This window comes from Halichoerus grypus, chromosome 7, assembly GCF_964656455.1.
Source record: "Halichoerus grypus chromosome 7, mHalGry1.hap1.1, whole genome shotgun sequence".
NCBI lineage: Eukaryota > Metazoa > Chordata > Mammalia > Carnivora > Phocidae > Halichoerus > Halichoerus grypus.
In genome coordinates this window covers 48,489,233-48,507,671 of record NC_135718.1, presented here as the reverse complement: position 1 = coordinate 48,507,671, position 18,439 = coordinate 48,489,233, and the positions used below count along the sequence as shown (strand labels likewise).

The window sequence follows — 18,439 nt, the reverse complement described above, 5'->3', positions numbered from 1 at the left end:
CAGGTGGGTGACAAAGTCCGTGCAGCAACTGCCCCTCTTGGGTCAGCACTGGCTCTGGGCTGTCAGGGAGGTGTGGGCAGCCCAATGGCTGGGCGCACGTGGGCAAGAGGGATGTGCCCTGGGCCCCAGCCAGCTGCACCAGCCCCCCGCACCTCCACAGTCCCACGCAGCCCCGTGACTGCTGTGGCCACAGGTGAGGCCAAGACCGCAGGTGCACAATGGAACTTTATGCAGCCAGAAAGGACTAAGGAGGCACCAACCCCAAGTCTGCCCCCGTCGGCCAGGTCACTGCAGCAGCATGAGGCTTTTCCACAACACCGTGCCCCCGCCTCCTCCAGGCCGTAAGAGCAGAGGAGGAGGACTCTTCCCTGACCCAGACTCGGGGCATTTAAAGAGGCCAGCCCGGGCTTCCTGCCACCCTGGAATTCCAGAGAGCTCTACTTGGTATCACAATGCAGCCCCCATGCTAGGCAAGGCCTTCTACACCCTGGGGACCCAACCTGGGCCTCACCCGCTTGCAGACAGGTCTGATTGAGAACATCAGGAAATCCCAGCGTCCTTCAAATCCCTTTCACTCTTCGCAGCCCTGAATGTAAGTACCTGCGGGCAGGATCTGAATCTTACACAAATCAGCTGCCTGGCTGCAACCACCATCCACACTATGCTGGACGGCTGGAAGGACAGATGGACGCATGGGAGGTTAGGAGGGAGTCAGAGGTGCTGATGCAGCAGGGAACAGGGGCTCCTTGGGGATCATGAGCGCTGGAAAGAACCTCTCACGTCGGCCAGTTCCAGCTACCTGCTGCAGAGGGGAGGAAAGCCGTCTCATATTTAGGAATAAAAGAGAGCCAAGGGGTGGGGAACCGATGGAAAACCAATTTAAAAGACCGCTATCTTCATGACAACAAGTTACAGAAATTGACCTTTATTTATTGTACTAAAGTCTGTTTAACTTTTGATACAAAGTAAGGTTTTAGTACAGAAAATCCCAGTCTGTCAGAACAGTACCTGTGCACACGTACCATCACAGTCCCGCTCGGGCCGCGAGCCGGAGGAACAGCCCCGCGGGCACCGAGCAGGGCCTCAGCCCGCCGTCCGTCTTGGTTGTCTGAGCTAGAAGAAGGCGCGTACCTGTGAGACCAAGGGCAGCACTGAGGACTGACACGTGTCTCTTTTGAACAACTGTGCAAGAAAATAGATCCCTTTTTTAAAAATGTCAGTTTAGCTAAACTACAATCTAGTGTCTAGAATTACAAAGAATAAAATGAAATAAAAGATTTCTTGCTAGTAAAATGAAATGTTAGGAACAGTATTAAAATATAGGTCCTACCCCAGTGACGCTTACACGGAGCCCAGTACAGTACCTATTATTAACAGGACGCACAGTTTAAGGAGGAACCACATCAAATCTTCAGCCAGAGACATCCAGCGTCAGAAGTGCAAAAAAAACAAAACAAAACAAAACAAAAAAAACCCCAAAAACCCAAAGACGCCCTCGTGGTGTACTGTTTCTGCCGGGAGTGCTGTCACCGAGACTAAGAGGATCCCCAGCTTCTCCCTAGATGTCTGACAGTGAGGACACTCCTCATTATGCTTCCCCTAAGAGCTCTTGGTTCCAAGTCTGAAACGTGTCTTCCTATCAGAGAGAGCTGATGTACCTGCCCCAGCCTATGGAGTTTAAGAATTACCCTGCAAAAATTGCACTGACAAAGCGGTCATTATTTACAGAAGCGAAAGAGGACCCGGTGGCACGTGCCAGCCCTCGGTTTACACCCTGCCTGGAACTACGGCATGGCGGTGACCCCAGGGAGCCCGGACGGCCCAGCGAGAAGGCGGACGTAACGATTGCAGACAGAGAAGAAATGAGAGGACACAGAAGGCGGGACAGAAAGCCCGAGCGACGAGCTTGCGAGATGCCCAAGTGGCCTTCCTGGCGCAGGGGGGGAGAACATGGCCGCTGGTGCCTCGGCCCCACAAAGGCACTGCTCCTGCTGCCACCATGTCTGAGCCCTTGCAGTCGCCGTGTCCTGCCTGGAGAGGGGCCACTGAGGAGCAGGAAGTTTGCTGAAGCTCTGGTCCCACCGACAAGAACCTTCCAGAGCAATGCAGCCGCCAACGAGGTTCCAGAGTCGTTTTGCTGAAAGCAGGAACAAAACCCAACACCAAAGCAACGCGGGGGGTTGACGGGGCGGGGGGCAGGGCTGGGCACCGACAGCACGGGGCCATTCAAGTAAACATAAACAACCAATACTTAGAAAAGGCTTGTAAACTTGTGATCTGAAAGGTTCTCTTTGCAGCATCTCTGATCAGCTGGCTAAGGAAAGGGTGGTGTTGAACCCCTCTATCGAAAGTCTCTTGTGTTTTTTACTTAAAGCACATGTGTGAGAGGAACACGGTCTTCTGGCCTGGGCCCGGGTCCCGGTCACCTGTGGCCCTCGGGCTACAAAGGAGGTGCTTCTGGAGTCCATGTGCGTGGATCCTTCCCTTCCGTGCTTATATACAGATAGACGTGTACTTCCGACCGCTGGGCACGAGCGGGGCCAGGCGTGCCCGCGGGCAGCCAAGCCACAGCCACTCCCAGAATGGCATTCTTCTACAGTGGACAGGCCGGAATCCACAGGACTTTATTTTGTTCCTGATTGACCATTGCCAAGATCTGAGTGCAAATGCTCGACAGGGCTCCTCCCTGGATGACCCCTGCAAAAGAGCCCCCAAACACACACATCATTGAGCTCAGAGTCAGACCCTGTGTTCGAGGCAAATCAATACATCTGTTACTCTTTCTGGTTTTCTGCCTGTTGGAGCTACTTGGCCTGCCTTCCTCATGCTCTTCCATCAGCAAGAAATTGGGGAAGAAAAAGAAGTAAGAGTTGAGTACAAATAACTTTGGCTTTTTATCTGTCCCTCTGCTCTGCTGTTCAGTAGGATACTGACAATGTGGGCTCAAATGAAGGTTGGTGTCAAATTTTGCCAGGCTTCGAGGGCCTCTGTAACAGGGACGACCAGGATTTGATCACTTGCATTAACTGCACGCCCCCACTGCACGCCCTGGGTTGGGTCTGCCCCGTCTTGCAAGGGGGAGTCCAGCACCCTGGAAAGCAGTCTGAGGTTGTGTTGTGATGGTCCAAACGGCAGCCGGAGTCTCCAGGAAACAAGAATGGGTGTAAGGAGCCAGGGCATCCCATAGCCCAGTGAAGATTCCCAGGCAAGATGACGACACGTCCCCAGCTATGGCCCAGCCCTGCTCTGCAGGCTTTCGCCACCACGGGTCCTGCAGACACAAGCCCAGGCTCTCCGTGTGCTCCACGGAACAGTGCCAGTGGACAAACATGCCCGGCCGCTTGCCACAAGGTATGGACCGAAATAGACAAGGGAGCGCTTAGAAACTGCTTTGGAAATGTGCCAAGAGGAGCGCCTGGGTGGCTCAGTCAGCTAAGTGGCGGCCTTCAGCTCAGGTCATTATCCTGGAGTCCTGGGATCGAGTCCCGCATCGGGCTCCCTGCTCAGCGGGGGGTCTGCTTCTCCCCCTGCCCCTCACCCTGCTCATGCACGCTCTCACTCTCTCTCTCAAATAAAATCTTTAAAAATAAATTAATTTTTTAAAAAAAGGTGCCAAGAGTAATTTTATGTCTGTCGAAACTAATAAAAAGTCAAAAGCTTTTATTTTGTAAGCTTTGGAGTTTTGAATTTTTCATTTCTCTAATAATTGTTAATATATTTGACTAAATACTGGTTTATGATGGATTAGAGATTAAAACTCACACACACATACATAGAAGCTCCAAGCTGGGTTTTTGAGACCAACTGTTTTTGCGTGAGAAGCATGAAACGAGATCCTAACAGTCTGTACAAGTGAATTAAAATAAAATCACTGTCCCTGCCTCCGTGACCCCAGTGTGATTAACCCCCTACAGAAGACTGATTTTAGCAGAGGGGGGGAAGCCACAAAGTACAATGGTAGCCAACAGACTGTGGCTTTTGGTTTGCTGTGCTTCAAAGACCAAAGCTGTCAAGAATGCAGCTTCCCTTGGCCAACCCTCATGGCTACACTGGACTGCCCGGAAGGTGTGAAGACGGCCAGGCAGAGCCAGCACTGCCGGGCTGCCTGCCGGGATCGCCGGAGCCCTCCTGCACAGCACTGCTGCGGGGACACAGACCTGCCACTGCATGGGGAACACCTGGGGGACGAGGCCAGGGAACCTTCCTCGTCAGCCCGTAGCACTCCAGCAGGACGGCTTCGATGCAGGGGACCGCGGCGGCCCCGACCGGGCATCCGTCCCCACTGCCCACTCTTCCTCTCCAGCCCAGAGGCACACCTACCTGTGAAGTACCGACTGTACTCCTGTTCAATCTTCTGAGCCGTCTCAAACTGCTCTTTGGAATGCCTCTGAGTCACCTTGTCCTTCAGGTAGATGGGGTCTCTCTGCTCCCTGTCAGACATCCAGAGAAGCAGGCTGAGTGTCTCACCTTCCCGGGCCCTCCTCTTTCCTTCGTCCAGAGTAACAGGGCCTCCAACAATAGGGCCCCAGGTGCTCCCCTCGTAAAGCACAGCAAGCCTGCAGGCCCCAAGGGGAGCTCCGGGCATGGGGGGGAAGGTGGGCACCCTGGTGCATGCACGCGGAAAGCAGACACCCCAGCTGGCCCCGAGGTGCAGGAACCAGAAGCTTGGAAGCACAGAAAGGCAAAACGGAGGGAGGCCCTGATGAGCGGTCAGCCCAACCAGCACGGAAACTGGAGTTCAGGGAAAGCAAAGGCTCATTCGCGTCCCAAGCCAGCTCCTAGCAGACTGGCCCCAGCCCAGGTCACCTAGCTGCTTGTGTCCTTGGGAGCCCTAAGCTAAGAGGCAGAAGGGGAGAGAGGGACGGGATGCACAGGGAATGACGCACATAGGGAACTGTGGCAACGACCGCATAGGAACAAGGGCTGGTGGGGACGAGGACTGTGCCTGGTTAGCACTGCCTGAGTGAGCGTGAGATGCGGAACGTTTCCTACACTACCACCCCTCTCATTCTTCCACGCCCACCTGCACTGAGGTCCACTGAGCCAGCAGCCTCGCCCCCAGCAAGCCCCCCCAGCCCACCAAGCCCCGAGGAGCCAGCCACCTACTTGATGTGTTTGGCACTCTTGTAGTGGATGAAGATGACGATGGGGTAGATATGCATGTGGTGCAGCCGCTCGATGGCGTGGGGGGCGATGTCCAGGAGACAGTGCCGGTTCTAAAGGGGGCATGTGATGTGTCAGGGCCTGGGGATGGAGCCCTGCCACAGATGGGCCCCCCTCTCTCCCACACTGCCCCACCTCCTGCACCAAAGAGGACCAGTCTAGTATGAAGACCACGTAGGAAAACCTGTGGAGGGCTTCCCCCCAGAAAAGCTCTCCCCACAAGCTGTCAACTCTGATGGTGGTCAAGGCTAGGAGCCAGGGCGGAATGGGGTCTGGACAGCCCACCTCCAAACTGCCCTTCCTGCCTCTGCCCAGACACAGGGAGCTTCTTGAAGCCCGACCCCAACCCGCCTCAAGAGCCTCACTCCTGCCAGATTGAGCAAATGAAGACGGGGAGACTCAGCAGGGCCTGACCTGGGGAAGGGTTGTGTGTGTCTGCGTGACTGTGACTGAAACGTGTCCCGGGGTCCCCTGAGCCTCCAGGTGGAGTGTGAGCCAAAGAAAGACCACGGGCACTCTGCATGGGGCTCTCCCTGACCCCGAAAGCTCCACTGAGGAAGCCCAGCCGAGTCGAGTTTCTAACTCCCTGGGGCACACCTAACTGGAGCGCATCCACTTCAACTGGGCAATCCACACTCCCAGCTGCCAGAAGCCACCTCCCTCATTCAGTGAGGAGCAAACCAAAGCCTTATGGGGTGAAATGAGCAGCCCAAGAAGGACAGGGCCCGAGGAGTATACCCTCGACGTCTGCTTTTCCAATACACCTTACAGGTCTCCCCACTTTTCCTCACGCTCCCTGGCAAATGGATCCCAGTACATTCAAGACACACAGAAATGGCTCTTAACACTTTCAGGGGCAGAGGCCCTGATGGAAGCTGGGCACCCTGTCCCCAGAATAAGGCACACATAAAGCTCTGCACACACACTGAGCAGGTGCAGGACCCTCTTGTAGAATCCTCCGTGTGGGGGCTTTCCTAGAGCTCAAAGCTCTCATTAGATCCGAATCCTCAGAGGGAGAGGAGTGATGTGTGCACAGGGACCAGCACCCAGTTTATGACGGTGGAAACACACAGAAGCAATGGGGGCAAACCCTGACGGAGGGTAACTTGGACTAAAAGGACACGGGCAAGTGCACTGAAGCCCCAAGAGACGCACAGGGCAGAGGTCCAGAGGCACAGCGGGGCGGGGGGCGGGGGGGGGGGGGGGAGTCCAGGCCCAAATTCTCAAACCCTAACCCTTGGTCTAAGCAATGGGTACCTTTTCTGTGATCTCCTTTATGGAAGCCACTGTGGTCACGTCGAAATGGCCACTCCTCCGCTTGTAGTCGACAAACAGGCAGTCTTTGACACCCCGCTCTATGGCCTGCTGGGAGGCCTTCATCACCTCTGCAAAGCACAGAAACAGGAATGAGGATGCCCCCTGGCCCGGGGAGCCGTCGCGGCGCCCTCTGGGTAAGAACCCTGTGCAGAAGACCTGTCCTCCTGTCCTTCCTCCCAGAGGAAACACACTGCTGTGACCCGAGTCAGGAGGGCTCTGAAACACCGAAGGACCCAGCCCCAGGAGACTGGCAGGCAGAGGCCAGCAGGCACTGGGGGTGCCCCTTACCGAGGGGGCATCTGCAGAACTTGCCGGGCGCCTCATTCACCAGCATTTCCTTCACCACGTCCAGTAAAGGCCCCAGGATCAGGACAGGCCTCAGGGAGGTGCAGTCTACTTTCTGGACCCGCTGATAGGCGAGGCTCACCGAATCTGAGGGAGAGAGGGGCAGTGTCACGGGCACGCACCCGGAGCGGAGGGAGGGAGGGAGGCCAGGGGCCCACAGCTGCCCTGGTCTTGCTCACCCCAGGGAGGTCCGCCCCCTCAGTCCACAACTCCCGAGCCAGGCCGGGTGAGCAGCTCAGCACGGCTCACCTGGGACTTGCCCAGGTGTAGCACGAAGAGCCCCCCTGTCCCGGGCACACCGGGGCACGGTCACTCCTGCAGTCCAGCACAAGTGTCCTCGCTCTGGGAACACCCTAGAGCAGTCATTCCAGCACTTCCTTCCGCTCAGATTCTTCCTCACGTGTCTTAGGCCTGCTCCCCTTGACCCCACTATCCATTGTCTGCTCTCTAGAGAGAAAACGTCCCCTGCAGGCAGGTGTGGTCATGTGACCCAGTGGGCAGAGGTGAAGCTCCCACCTCCTTGCCCCCTTCCCAGGGGCTAAAAAGGAGAAGACCGGGGCTGCTCAGCCAGCCTGGACCCTGCTGATGAGGACAACCTTCAGAAGAATGACAGAGCTACAGGACCAACGGGACCTGGGTCTCCGGATGATCGCTAGGATAGAGCTGTCTTCCTGGAGCCACGTACCAGCTGGGACTTTTACGGGGCGCAGAAATCACACTTTGGCCACTGTTATCTGGTCTCGGTTACAGGAGTCAAGCCAATAGCCTCGGCGATCTGCGTAGGACACCCCCCCTTTCCCAAATGAATAAACAAGTCCTTGCCGAAAGAGATGGCCTAACACCAGCACCTCCTCAGTATTGGTCACCGTGCTGGCACCTCAGAAACTTCGGAAAGAATACAAAACACAGGCTCACCAGTGTCACAAGACAGAAACTCGTGATAAGCCCCAATGGCCACGCAAGAGCTCTCGACAACTCCAGGCAACAGAGCAAGAGGTCCCAGAGAGCAGAGGGGTTAAAGGAATCCTGTGCTGGCCCCGAGGATGAAGAGACCAGTGGCAGGCCCATAGGAGGGGCGCGGCAGGAGCTGCAGCCCTGGCCGAGCCTGGCAGGACAGCAGGCTGAGGGCAGGGTGGGCTGGGGTGGCCTCTGGGGAAGGGTCAAGGGGAGGCTCTGCCCGGAAGGCCTGCACACCGCCAAACGACAAGGCCTGACTGGCGACGGGGCTGTGGGTGAGCACACGGCGTGGGGCCAAGTGCAGCCCGGGCTCCACTAGGAACAAGCTCATGGGCAGACCTGAGGGGGAAGCGAACGCAGTCTCTCCCCTCCCTCACCCACACCGACACATGTATTTTTTTTTTTTTTAAGGACTGATGATTATCCATGTATACCTCCATGGCATTCTCTACAGCATTTCTCAACCTAGTGGCCAGCTGATCTGTTCCGGTCGGCAGGGAAGGGTTTGGTAGCCACATCTACCATCCAGGAATGCCTGTGCATTTCTGACTAAAGCCTCTGAGAAGTCTCAGGGCAAAGGACTTTCTCCAGGAGAAGACGAACACATCCCTCTTTTAAAAATCAGAACGTTACAGGTAAAGCCAAACAGCTCCTCTGACACCCCTTCTCCAATCCATCCTGGTCCCCACCAGCCTTAGAAGCTGGAAGGATATCCTTCCAGATGTTTGTTATTCTCACATGTTTATTTTTACATACTCAGAAAAGACTACAAAATCTGCTACATACGTGTTCAACAAAAATGACATAGTAATGTCAACATTCTGCACCTCCCTCTTTCACTCAGTGTTATGTTTCTAGAATGCATCCCTATTGATTCATCTTGCTCTCCTGTATTCCTTCTGAACCTCCCACGCATGAGTACACTGCATCTATTCGCCCATTTCCCTCTGTATGGACAGTAAGTCTCTATGCCTTCAACTTATTTGAGCAAGAATCATACTCTCCTCTAACGACTAGTAACACTCCACGCAGTGGGATACCGATTTAGAAGATTCCTGTTCCTTCCTGAACAATCTGCTTCATTGTAAGCCTTCATAATTACAACATTAGAGAGCCACAGAGCATCTCACAAGTCATTAAATCCAACCAGCAAAAATATAAAGCTCCTTGGGAAGGATAAATGTACACATAAATAGAGAATCTGGAAGTAATGTAATATAGGTATGTAAATCACTTTTAAATCTGGCGTAGGTTTTTAAAAGCAACAGCACAAAAGTAATTATAAATCTATGCTAATATATACATTGATATAAAGGTGTCATCAACAACATCAAGGGGAGGGGGACACAGAGGTGTAACATGGAATTTTTATAGGAGACTGAAATTAAGTTGTTAACAGTTTAAAATGGATTGTTACAGGGGCACCTGGGTGGCTCAGTTGATTAAGTGTCTGATCTCAGCCCAGGTCTTGATCCCAGGGTCATGAGTTCAAGCCCCGCGTTGGGCTCTAGCACAGGGCCATGCAGGGCGTGGAGCTTACGTAAAAAAAAAATAATGAAATGGATTGTTATAACTTTAAGATGTTTTATGTAATTGCATAGTAGCCAAAGAGAAAATATCTGTGAAATATACACAAAGGGATGTGAGAAAGGAATCAAAACCTGTCACTACAAAAAAAACCCCAAAAACCAAAAAAAAAAAAAAAAAAAAACCAGCACAGCACAACGGACGGCAGCAAGGGACGAAAAGATGGACAATAAATCTACAAGACATACAGAAAACAATTCCAGTGGCAAGAGTAAGTCCTCCCATATTAGTAATTGCTTTAAATGTGAATGGACTGGCTAAACGGACGAATACACAAGATCCAGCTCCATGCTCTTGAGGGGAGACTCGCTTCAGATCTACGGACACACACAGGCTAATGAAAGTGAAAGAGTACAGCTATTTCAGGCAGTTAGGAATCTTATGCGAGCAGGCAGCCAGTTACAGCAGGCCAAATGGATTTTAAGGCAGAAGCTCTCACAAGAGACCAAGAAGGACATTACGTAATGATAAAAAGGCCAATTCTCCAGAAAGATCCAAAAATTACAAACACACATGCACCTCACACAAGAGCTCCTAAATATGTGTGGCAAACATTGAGAGAACTGAAGGGAGAAAGAGAGAGCTACGCAGTACTTGTAGGGACTTCAATGCCCCCACCTTCATTACGGATAAAACAACCAGAGAGAAAATAAGGAAGAGCAGCTGAACCACAAATACTATGGACCAAATGGACCTCACAGATGAGCGCCCAGCACTCCACCCAGCAACAGCAGAGGACACATCCTTCTCAAGTGCACAGGGAGCATTCTCCAGGGCAGACCACCTCCAGGACAGACCACCTGTTAAGCCACAAAACAAACTTAAGAAAGATTGAAACTACACGAAGTATCTTTTCTGACCACAATGGAAGGAAACTAGAATACAACAACAAAAGGAAAACAGGAAAATAGACTCATATATGGAAATTAAACAACTCACTCTCAAACAACCAAGGGGTCAAAGAAAAAAAGCAGAGGGCAATTCAGAAAACTTCGGGAGACAAATGAAGACAAAACCATAGCATACGGACACTTACTGCAGCGAAAGCAGTACTAGGAGAGAAGTGTGTATTGGTAAATGCAGACACTGAGAAAGAAGAAATCGACAACCCAACTTACACTTGGGGGATCAGGGGAAAAAAACAAACTAAACCCAAAATGAGCAGAAGGAATGAAATAATAAAGAGCAGAGATAAATAGAGAATAGAAAAACAATTAGAAAAGAAATCAATGAAACCAAGAGTTGGTTTCTTGAAAAGATCAACAAAATTAACAAACTCTTGGCTAGACTAATGAAGAAAAATGGAGAGAAGACTTAAATCACTGGAATAAGAAGAAAGGGAAATGATAACCGATTCCACAGAAATGAAAAGGTTTATCGCAAACTACTACAAACAATTACATGTAAACAAATCAGACAACCTGGAAGAAATGATAAATTCCTAGAAACATAGAATGTATCATGACTACATCATGAAGAAATAAAAAAAAAAAAATCTGAACAGAGCTATACCAAGTAAGGAGATGCAAGTAATAGAAAAACTTCCTCACAAGAAAAAGCCTAGGACAAGATGGCTTCTTCACCAGAGAATTCTACCAAACACTTAAAAAAAATTAATACCGGTCCTCTTCAAGCTCTTCCAAAAATTGAAGAGGAGGGGACACTTCCAAATTCATCCCAAGACACAACAAGAAAACTACAGGCCAATATCCCTTATGAACATGGATGCAAAAATCCTCAACAAAATACTAGCAAAATGAATTCAGCAACACATGAAAAGGATCATAAGCCATGACCAAGTGGGATTTATACCTGGAATGCAAGGATGGTTCTTAACATACAAAAATCAATCAATGTCATACACGTTAACAAAATGAAGGACAAAAACCACATAATCATCTCAACTGACACAGAAAATGCATTTGACAAGATTAACTACCCTTTCATGATAAAAACACTCAACAAAGTAGGAACAGAAGGAAACTACTCGAACGTAACAAAAACCTTGTATGAAAAGCTTGTACCTAAATCCCATTCAAAGGCAGAAGACAGGAAGCTCTCCCTCTAAGATCGGAAACAAAGGCGAGGATGCCCACACTTGCCATGACCACCCAACACAGTAATGGAAATCCCAGCCAGGGCAATTAGACAAGAGAAGGAAAGAAGGCATCCACATTGGAAAACAAGTAGTAAAATTACCTGTTCACAGATGACACGATCTCGATGTAGAAAACCCTAGAGAATACACACACACACACACACACACACACACACACACACACAAAACCTGTTAGAACTAACGATTTCAGCAAACTTTCAGAATACAGATTCAACATGCAAAAATCAGTTGCACTCCTATACACTAACAACATACATTCTGAAAAAGAAATGAAGAAAACAAACCCACTTACTAACATCAGAAAGGATAAAATACTTAGGAATACGCCTAACCAAGGAGGTGAAAGACTTGCAAGCTGAAAACTACAAAACACGGCAAAAAGAAATCAAAGAAGATACAAATACATGGAAAGACATCCTGTGCCCATGGACTGGAAGACTCAGTATTGTTAAAATGTCCATACTACCTGAATCAATCTATAGATTCAATGCCATCCCTCTGAAAATCCCAACAGCATTTTTTGGCAGAAAGAAAAAACGGCCATATCAAGCAACTGGTATTGCCAGAAGGTGTGCGCACCTACAGACGGCCTCTCTTACTACATTTAAACGTGTAAACATCCACGGTTAGTCTAGGCCAGAAGGTGTGCGCACCTACAGACGGCCTCTCTTACTACATTTAAACGTGTAAACATCCACTGTTAGTCTAGGCCAGAAGGTGTGCGCACCTACAGACGGCCTCTCTTACTACATTTAAACGTGTAAACATCCACTGTTAGTCTAGGCCAGAAGGTGTGCGCACCTACAGACGGCCTCTCTTACTACATTTAAACGTGTAAACATCCACTGTTAGTCTAGGCCAGAAGGTGTGCGCACCTACAGACGGCCTCTCTTACTACATTTAAACGTGTAAACATCCACGGTTAGTCTAGGCCAGAAGGTGTGCGCACCTACAGACGGCCTCTCTTACTACATTTGAACGTGTAAACATCCACGGTTAGTCTAGGCCAGAAGGTGTGCGCACCTACAGACGGCCTCTCTTACTACATTTGAACGTGTAAACATCCACTGTTAGTCTAGGCCAGAAGGTGTGCGCACCTACAGACGGCCTCTCTTACTACACTTAAACGTGTAAACATCCACTGTTAGTCTAGGCCAGAAGGTGTGCGCACCTACAGACGGCCTCTCTTACTACACTTAAACGTGTAAACATCCACTGTTAGTCTAGGCCAGAAGGTGTGCGCACCTACAGACGGCCTCTCTTACTACACTTAAACGTGTAAACATCCACTGTTAGTCTAGGCCAGAAGGTGTGCGCACCTACAGACGGCCTCTCTTACTACACTTAAACGTGTAAACATCCACTGTTAGTCTAGGCCAGAAGGTGTGCGCACCTACAGACGGCCTCTCTTACTACACTTAAACGTGTAAACATCCACGGTTAGTCTAGGCCAGAAGGTGTGCGCACCTACAGACGGCCTCTCTTACTACACTTAAACGTGTAAACATCCACTGTTAGTCTAGGCCAGAAGGTGTGCGCACCTACAGACGGCCTCTCTTACTACACTTAAACGTGTAAACAACCACTGTTAGTCTAGGCCAGAAGGTGTGCGCACCTACAGACGGCCTCTCTTACTACACTTAAACGTGTAAACATCCACGGTTAGTCTAGGCCAGAAGGTGTGCGCACCTACAGACGGCCTCTCTTACTACATTTAAACGTGTAAACATCCACGGTTAGTCTAGGCCAGAAGGTGTGCGCACCTACAGACGGCCTCTCTTACTACATTTAAACGTGTAAACATCCACTGTTAGTCTAGGCCAGAAGGTGTGCGCACCTACAGACGGCCTCTCTTACTACATTTAAACGTGTAAACATCCACTGTTAGTCTAGGCCAGAAGGTGTGCGCACCTACAGACGGCCTCTCTTACTACATTTAAACGTGTAAACATCCACGGTTAGTCTAGGCCAGAAGGTGTGCGCACCTACAGACGGCCTCTCTTACTACATTTAAACGTGTAAACATCCACTGTTAGTCTAGGCCAGAAGGTGTGCGCACCTACAGACGGCCTCTCTTACTACATTTAAACGTGTAAACATCCACGGTTAGTCTAGGCCAGAAGGTGTGCGCACCTACAGACGGCCTCTCTTACTACATTTAAACGTGTAAACAACCACTGTTAGTCTAGGCCAGAAGGTGTGCGCACCTACAGACGGCCTCTCTTACTACATTTAAACGTGTAAACATCCACTGTTAGTCTAGGCCAGAAGGTGTGCGCACCTACAGACGGCCTCTCTTACTACATTTAAACGTGTGAACATCCACGGTTAGTCTAGGCCAGAAGGTGTGCGCACCTACAGACGGCCTCTCTTACTACATTTAAACGTGTGAACATCCACTGTTAGTCTAGGCCAGAAGGTGTGCGCACCTACAGACGGCCTCTCTTACTACATTTAAACGTGTGAACATCCACGGTTAGTCTAGGCCAGAAGGTGTGCGCACCTACAGACGGCCTCTCTTACTACATTTAAACGTGTGAACATCCACTGTTAGTCTAGGCCAGAAGGTGTGCGCACCTACAGACGGCCTCTCTTACTACATTTAAACGTGTGAACATCCACTGTTAGTCTAGGCCAGAAGGTGTGCGCACCTACAGACGGCCTCTCTTACTACATTTAAACGTGTAAACATCCACGGTTAGTCTAGGCCAGAAGGTGTGCGCACCTACAGACGGCCTCTCTTACTACATTTAAACGTGTGAACATCCACTGTTAGTCTAGGCCAGAAGGTGTGCGCACCTACAGACGGCCTCTCTTACTACATTTAAACGTGTAAACATCCACGGTTAGTCTAGGCCAGAAGGTGTGCGCACCTACAGACGGCCTCTCTTACTACATTTAAACGTGTAAACATCCACGGTTAGTCTAGGCCAGAAGGTGTGCGCACCTACAGACGGCCTCTCTTACTACATTTAAACGTGTAAACATCCACGGTTAGTCTAGGCCAGAAGGTGTGCGCACCTACAGACGGCCTCTCTTACTACATTTAAACGTGTAAACATCCACGGTTAGTCTAGGCCAGAAGGTGTGCGCACCTACAGACGGCCTCTCTTACTACATTTAAACGTGTAAACCTCCACGGTTAGTCTAGGCCAGAAGGTGTGCGCACCTACAGACGGCCTCTCTTACTACATTTAAACGTGTGAACATCCACGGTTAGTCTAGGCCAGAAGGTGTGCGCACCTACAGACGGCCTCTCTTACTACATTTAAACGTGTGAACATCCACTGTTAGTCTAGGCCAGAAGGTGTGCGCACCTACAGACGGCCTCTCTTACTACATTTAAACGTGTGAACATCCACGGTTAGTCTAGGCCAGAAGGTGTGCGCACCTACAGACGGCCTCTCTTACTACATTTAAACGTGTGAACATCCACGGTTAGTCTAGGCCAGAAGGTGTGCGCACCTACAGACGGCCTCTCTTACTACATTTAAACGTGTGAACATCCACGGTTAGTCTAGGCCAGAAGGTGTGCGCACCTACAGACGGCCTCTCTTACTACATTTAAACGTGTGAACATCCACGGTTAGTCTAGGCCAGAAGGTGTGCGCACCTACAGACGGCCTCTCTTACTACATTTAAACGTGTAAACATCCACGGTTAGTCTAGGCCAGAAGGTGTGCGCACCTACAGACGGCCTCTCTTACTACATTTAAACGTGTAAACATCCACTGTTAGTCTAGGCCAGAAGGTGTGCGCACCTACAGACGGCCTCTCTTACTACATTTAAACGTGTGAACATCCACTGTTAGTCTAGGCCAGAAGGTGTGCGCACCTACAGACGGCCTCTCTTACTACATTTAAACGTGTAAACATCCACTGTTAGTCTAGGCCAGAAGGTGTGCGCACCTACAGACGGCCTCTCTTACTACATTTAAACGTGTAAACATCCACTGTTAGTCTAGGCCAGAAGGTGTGCGCACCTACAGACGGCCTCTCTTACTACATTTAAACGTGTAAACATCCACGGTTAGTCTAGGCCAGAAGGTGTGCGCACCTACAGACGGCCTCTCTTACTACATTTAAACGTGTGAACATCCACTGTTAGTCTAGGCCAGAAGGTGTGCGCACCTACAGACGGCCTCTCTTACTACATTTAAACGTGTAAACATCCACTGTTAGTCTAGGCCAGAAGGTGTGCGCACCTACAGACGGCCTCTCTTACTACATTTAAACGTGTAAACATCCACTGTTAGTCTAGGCCAGAAGGTGTGCGCACCTACAGACGGCCTCTCTTACCACATTTAAACGTGTGAACATCCACGGTTAGTCTAGGCCGTACAGAAACAGATGTGGCCACCGGCTGGGGTTCGCCATCCCGTCCTGACAGAGGGACAATGGGCCACAAACAAGGGTGGGACTTACTCAACTCCCAGGGCCTAAGGCCTTCATTTAAAAAATAAAAAAGGTGGGGCGCCTGGGTGGCTCAGTCATTAAGCATCTGCCTTCGGCTCAGGTCATGGTCCCGGGGTCCTGGGATGGAGCCCCGCATTGAGCTCCCTGCTCAGCGGGAAGCCTGCTTCTCCCTCTCCCACTCCCCTGCTTGTGTTCCCTCTCTCACTGTCTCTCTCTGTCAAATAAATTGAAAAAAAAAAAAAAAAATTAAATAAATAAGTATATATATATATATATATATAAAAAAGGGAGCAGGGAAGGATGAAATAAGCTGTCCTGTCGTGTGCTGCTCGTTGCCGGCTTCGTAGCCTGCCTGCCTGGGAGGGCAACATTCTAGGACACTGGACACACACCAGGATCCCACGAGCGGCAGTCGTAAGAGCCTCCTGCTTTCCAGGACAAAGGCACGCTTTCCCCAAGGACAATCGGCCGGGGGATGTCTAACACTCCCTAATCTGCAGCTCCGGCCCTGGTGCGGTGCCTGGCCCGGGAAGATCTCGTAAGAATCGTTCATGGACACAGGAATGAAGCCAGAAAAGGCCAAAGATCTGCAGAGACTGGTGGCTCTTGGTTACCACCAAACAGCCTACAATAACCCCAAAAGAAACCAGAAGCAATGCACTGAGCACAGACTGCTTTTGCCTGTCCGATACCCATCCTTCCCTTCTTCTGTACTAACGGAACCTACGTTACTGAGGCCGGCACGGTGCCAGCTAAAACCCCGCCTTTCCAGGCTCTCTTGCTGATGCAGTGAGTCGAGGTCGCAGGGTGGGACCTCCAGGGAAGCAGTTTAAGGAGGCACACTCAGCTGCGGCACACTTTGGCCCCATCCTCCTTCCCGCTGCCTGAATCGGGATGTGATGGCTGGCGCTGCAATGTCACATGCTGACCGTGGAAGCCACGCCCTACAGATGACAGATGGCAGACCCTGAGGACAGCAGTACCACCACCCCGACCGGGACTTCGGTGCAAAAGCAGGGTGAACCTCTATCTTGTCTAAGTCCTTGCTGTCCTGTCTCTGTGGTCAGTGGCAAGCCTAATTCTGAGAGCCTGCTGGAAAAGTGAGTTCGGCCACTTGCCTTCGAAGAGTGGAATGGTGTCGTTGGCAAAGGTGTCCAAGGCAAGGAGGTCTTTCCCATCTTTGGACCCGCTGCGTTTGTGCTTATGTTTCCTTCGAAAGAAGGATCTGCGTGCGGCCGCCGACAGCGTCTTTGCAGCATTGTTGTCATCTTTGACCTCAGACATGCTGAGTCTCCTGGAGAATTCTTGGTCCATCCTGCGGGCACAGGGAATGGTGATGCTGGGAAGGGCCTAGCGCCCGCCTCCTGCCCACCCCGCCCTGCCCACGCGGAGGGGAAAGCCAGGACCCCAGGCTCCTCCAACGCTCTGTGGCAGGTCTCTTGGCTATGCCACCCACCCACACCACCGAGGACCCCTCAGTACTGCTGCCGTGGGGGTGACCCACGCACCAGAGCTAGGGGACGCTCTCGGAGCAGGCCAGTTCCTACACTCAGGTCAGAGTCAAAAGGAAGTGCTGGGACAGCTTTCCCTTGGTGACATGACAAGTGAGGCTTCCAGCCACAAAAGGGAATGAAACACGGATGCACGCCACGACATGGTAGGACCTCGAAAACACTATGTAAAGCGCAAGAAAGCAGGCACAGAAGGCCACATTCACAGGAGAGTCCAGAACAGGGAAATCTACAGGGACAGAAAGTAGAGTCGTGGCTGCCTCGGGTGGGGGAGAAAGGCAGGAAAGACGGAAGGACAGGTGGGGTAGCTAACGCGTGCAGGGCTGCTTCTGAGCAGACGAGAAAGCTCTGAAATGACAGTAGGGATGGTGGCGCACGGCTGTGAGTACACCAAAAGCCACTGAATCGGACACTTTGGGTGGACTGCATGGTATAGGAATATATCTCAATAAATCTGCTAAAAATAACAGTTATGTTTCCTAAGTTGCCACGGTTCTTCTGTAGAGCACTGACTTACGTACACCGCTGCACTGCACTAGAAGCAGCTTTCTAGACAAGCGGTTTGGGCAAAACGTACAGACCATACACCAGGGTGCACGGCAAACTGAACCCCGATCCTGTGGGACAGCTCCAGGGGTGGGCGCCGCCCCCTCCAAGCCCAGACATGAACACTTACACGTATTTGCTGGGGATCTGGCCACGCTGGATCTTTTGGGCATTCTCGTCCAGCTGCCAGGCCATCCAGGACCCAAATGTGCCCTGAGGCAAGGTGTCATCCACGTAGAGGATGTCATCTTTCTTAAAGCTCAGCTCACGCTCCACCTCCGCCAGCCGGTCATACAGGGCCCTGGGCCAGGAGACAGAGGGAACAGGATCAGGAGGAGGCTACCGGCTGCTGGAAGACCAGCCAGCCGCACGCTTTGGCAGCCAGTCTCCTGAGACAGCTCTCCTGCTCTGAGCTTTCCCCAGACCACGATCAGGACCCACCTCTCCCCATGCTGGGGGCAGTTCCCAGAGAAGGGAA

The 18,439-nt window shown here is 51.1% G+C and overlaps 1 protein-coding gene across 7 annotated transcripts in view; it reads right to left on the bottom strand.

Moving 5' to 3' along the window:
- DLG5 (discs large MAGUK scaffold protein 5) overlaps positions 1 to 18,439 on the bottom strand; it is a 221,029-nt gene that overhangs the window by 98,815 nt on the left and 103,775 nt on the right. For 3 of the 7 annotated variants that reach the window (XM_036089831.2, XM_078077524.1, XM_078077525.1), the window contains 7 exons: positions 18,092 to 18,262; positions 17,023 to 17,219; positions 6,769 to 6,912; positions 6,421 to 6,548; positions 5,107 to 5,216; positions 4,321 to 4,430; positions 2,708 to 3,142 (listed from right to left, as the gene is read on the bottom strand). In XM_036089831.2, coding sequence (XP_035945724.1) covers positions 2,961 to 3,142; positions 4,321 to 4,430; positions 5,107 to 5,216; positions 6,421 to 6,548; positions 6,769 to 6,912; positions 17,023 to 17,219; positions 18,092 to 18,262 — 1,042 coding nt within the window. In that variant the 3' untranslated portion in view covers positions 2,708 to 2,960. The other 4 variants (XM_036089833.2, XM_036089832.2, XM_036089835.2 and 1 more) reach the window with 4 other exon arrangements.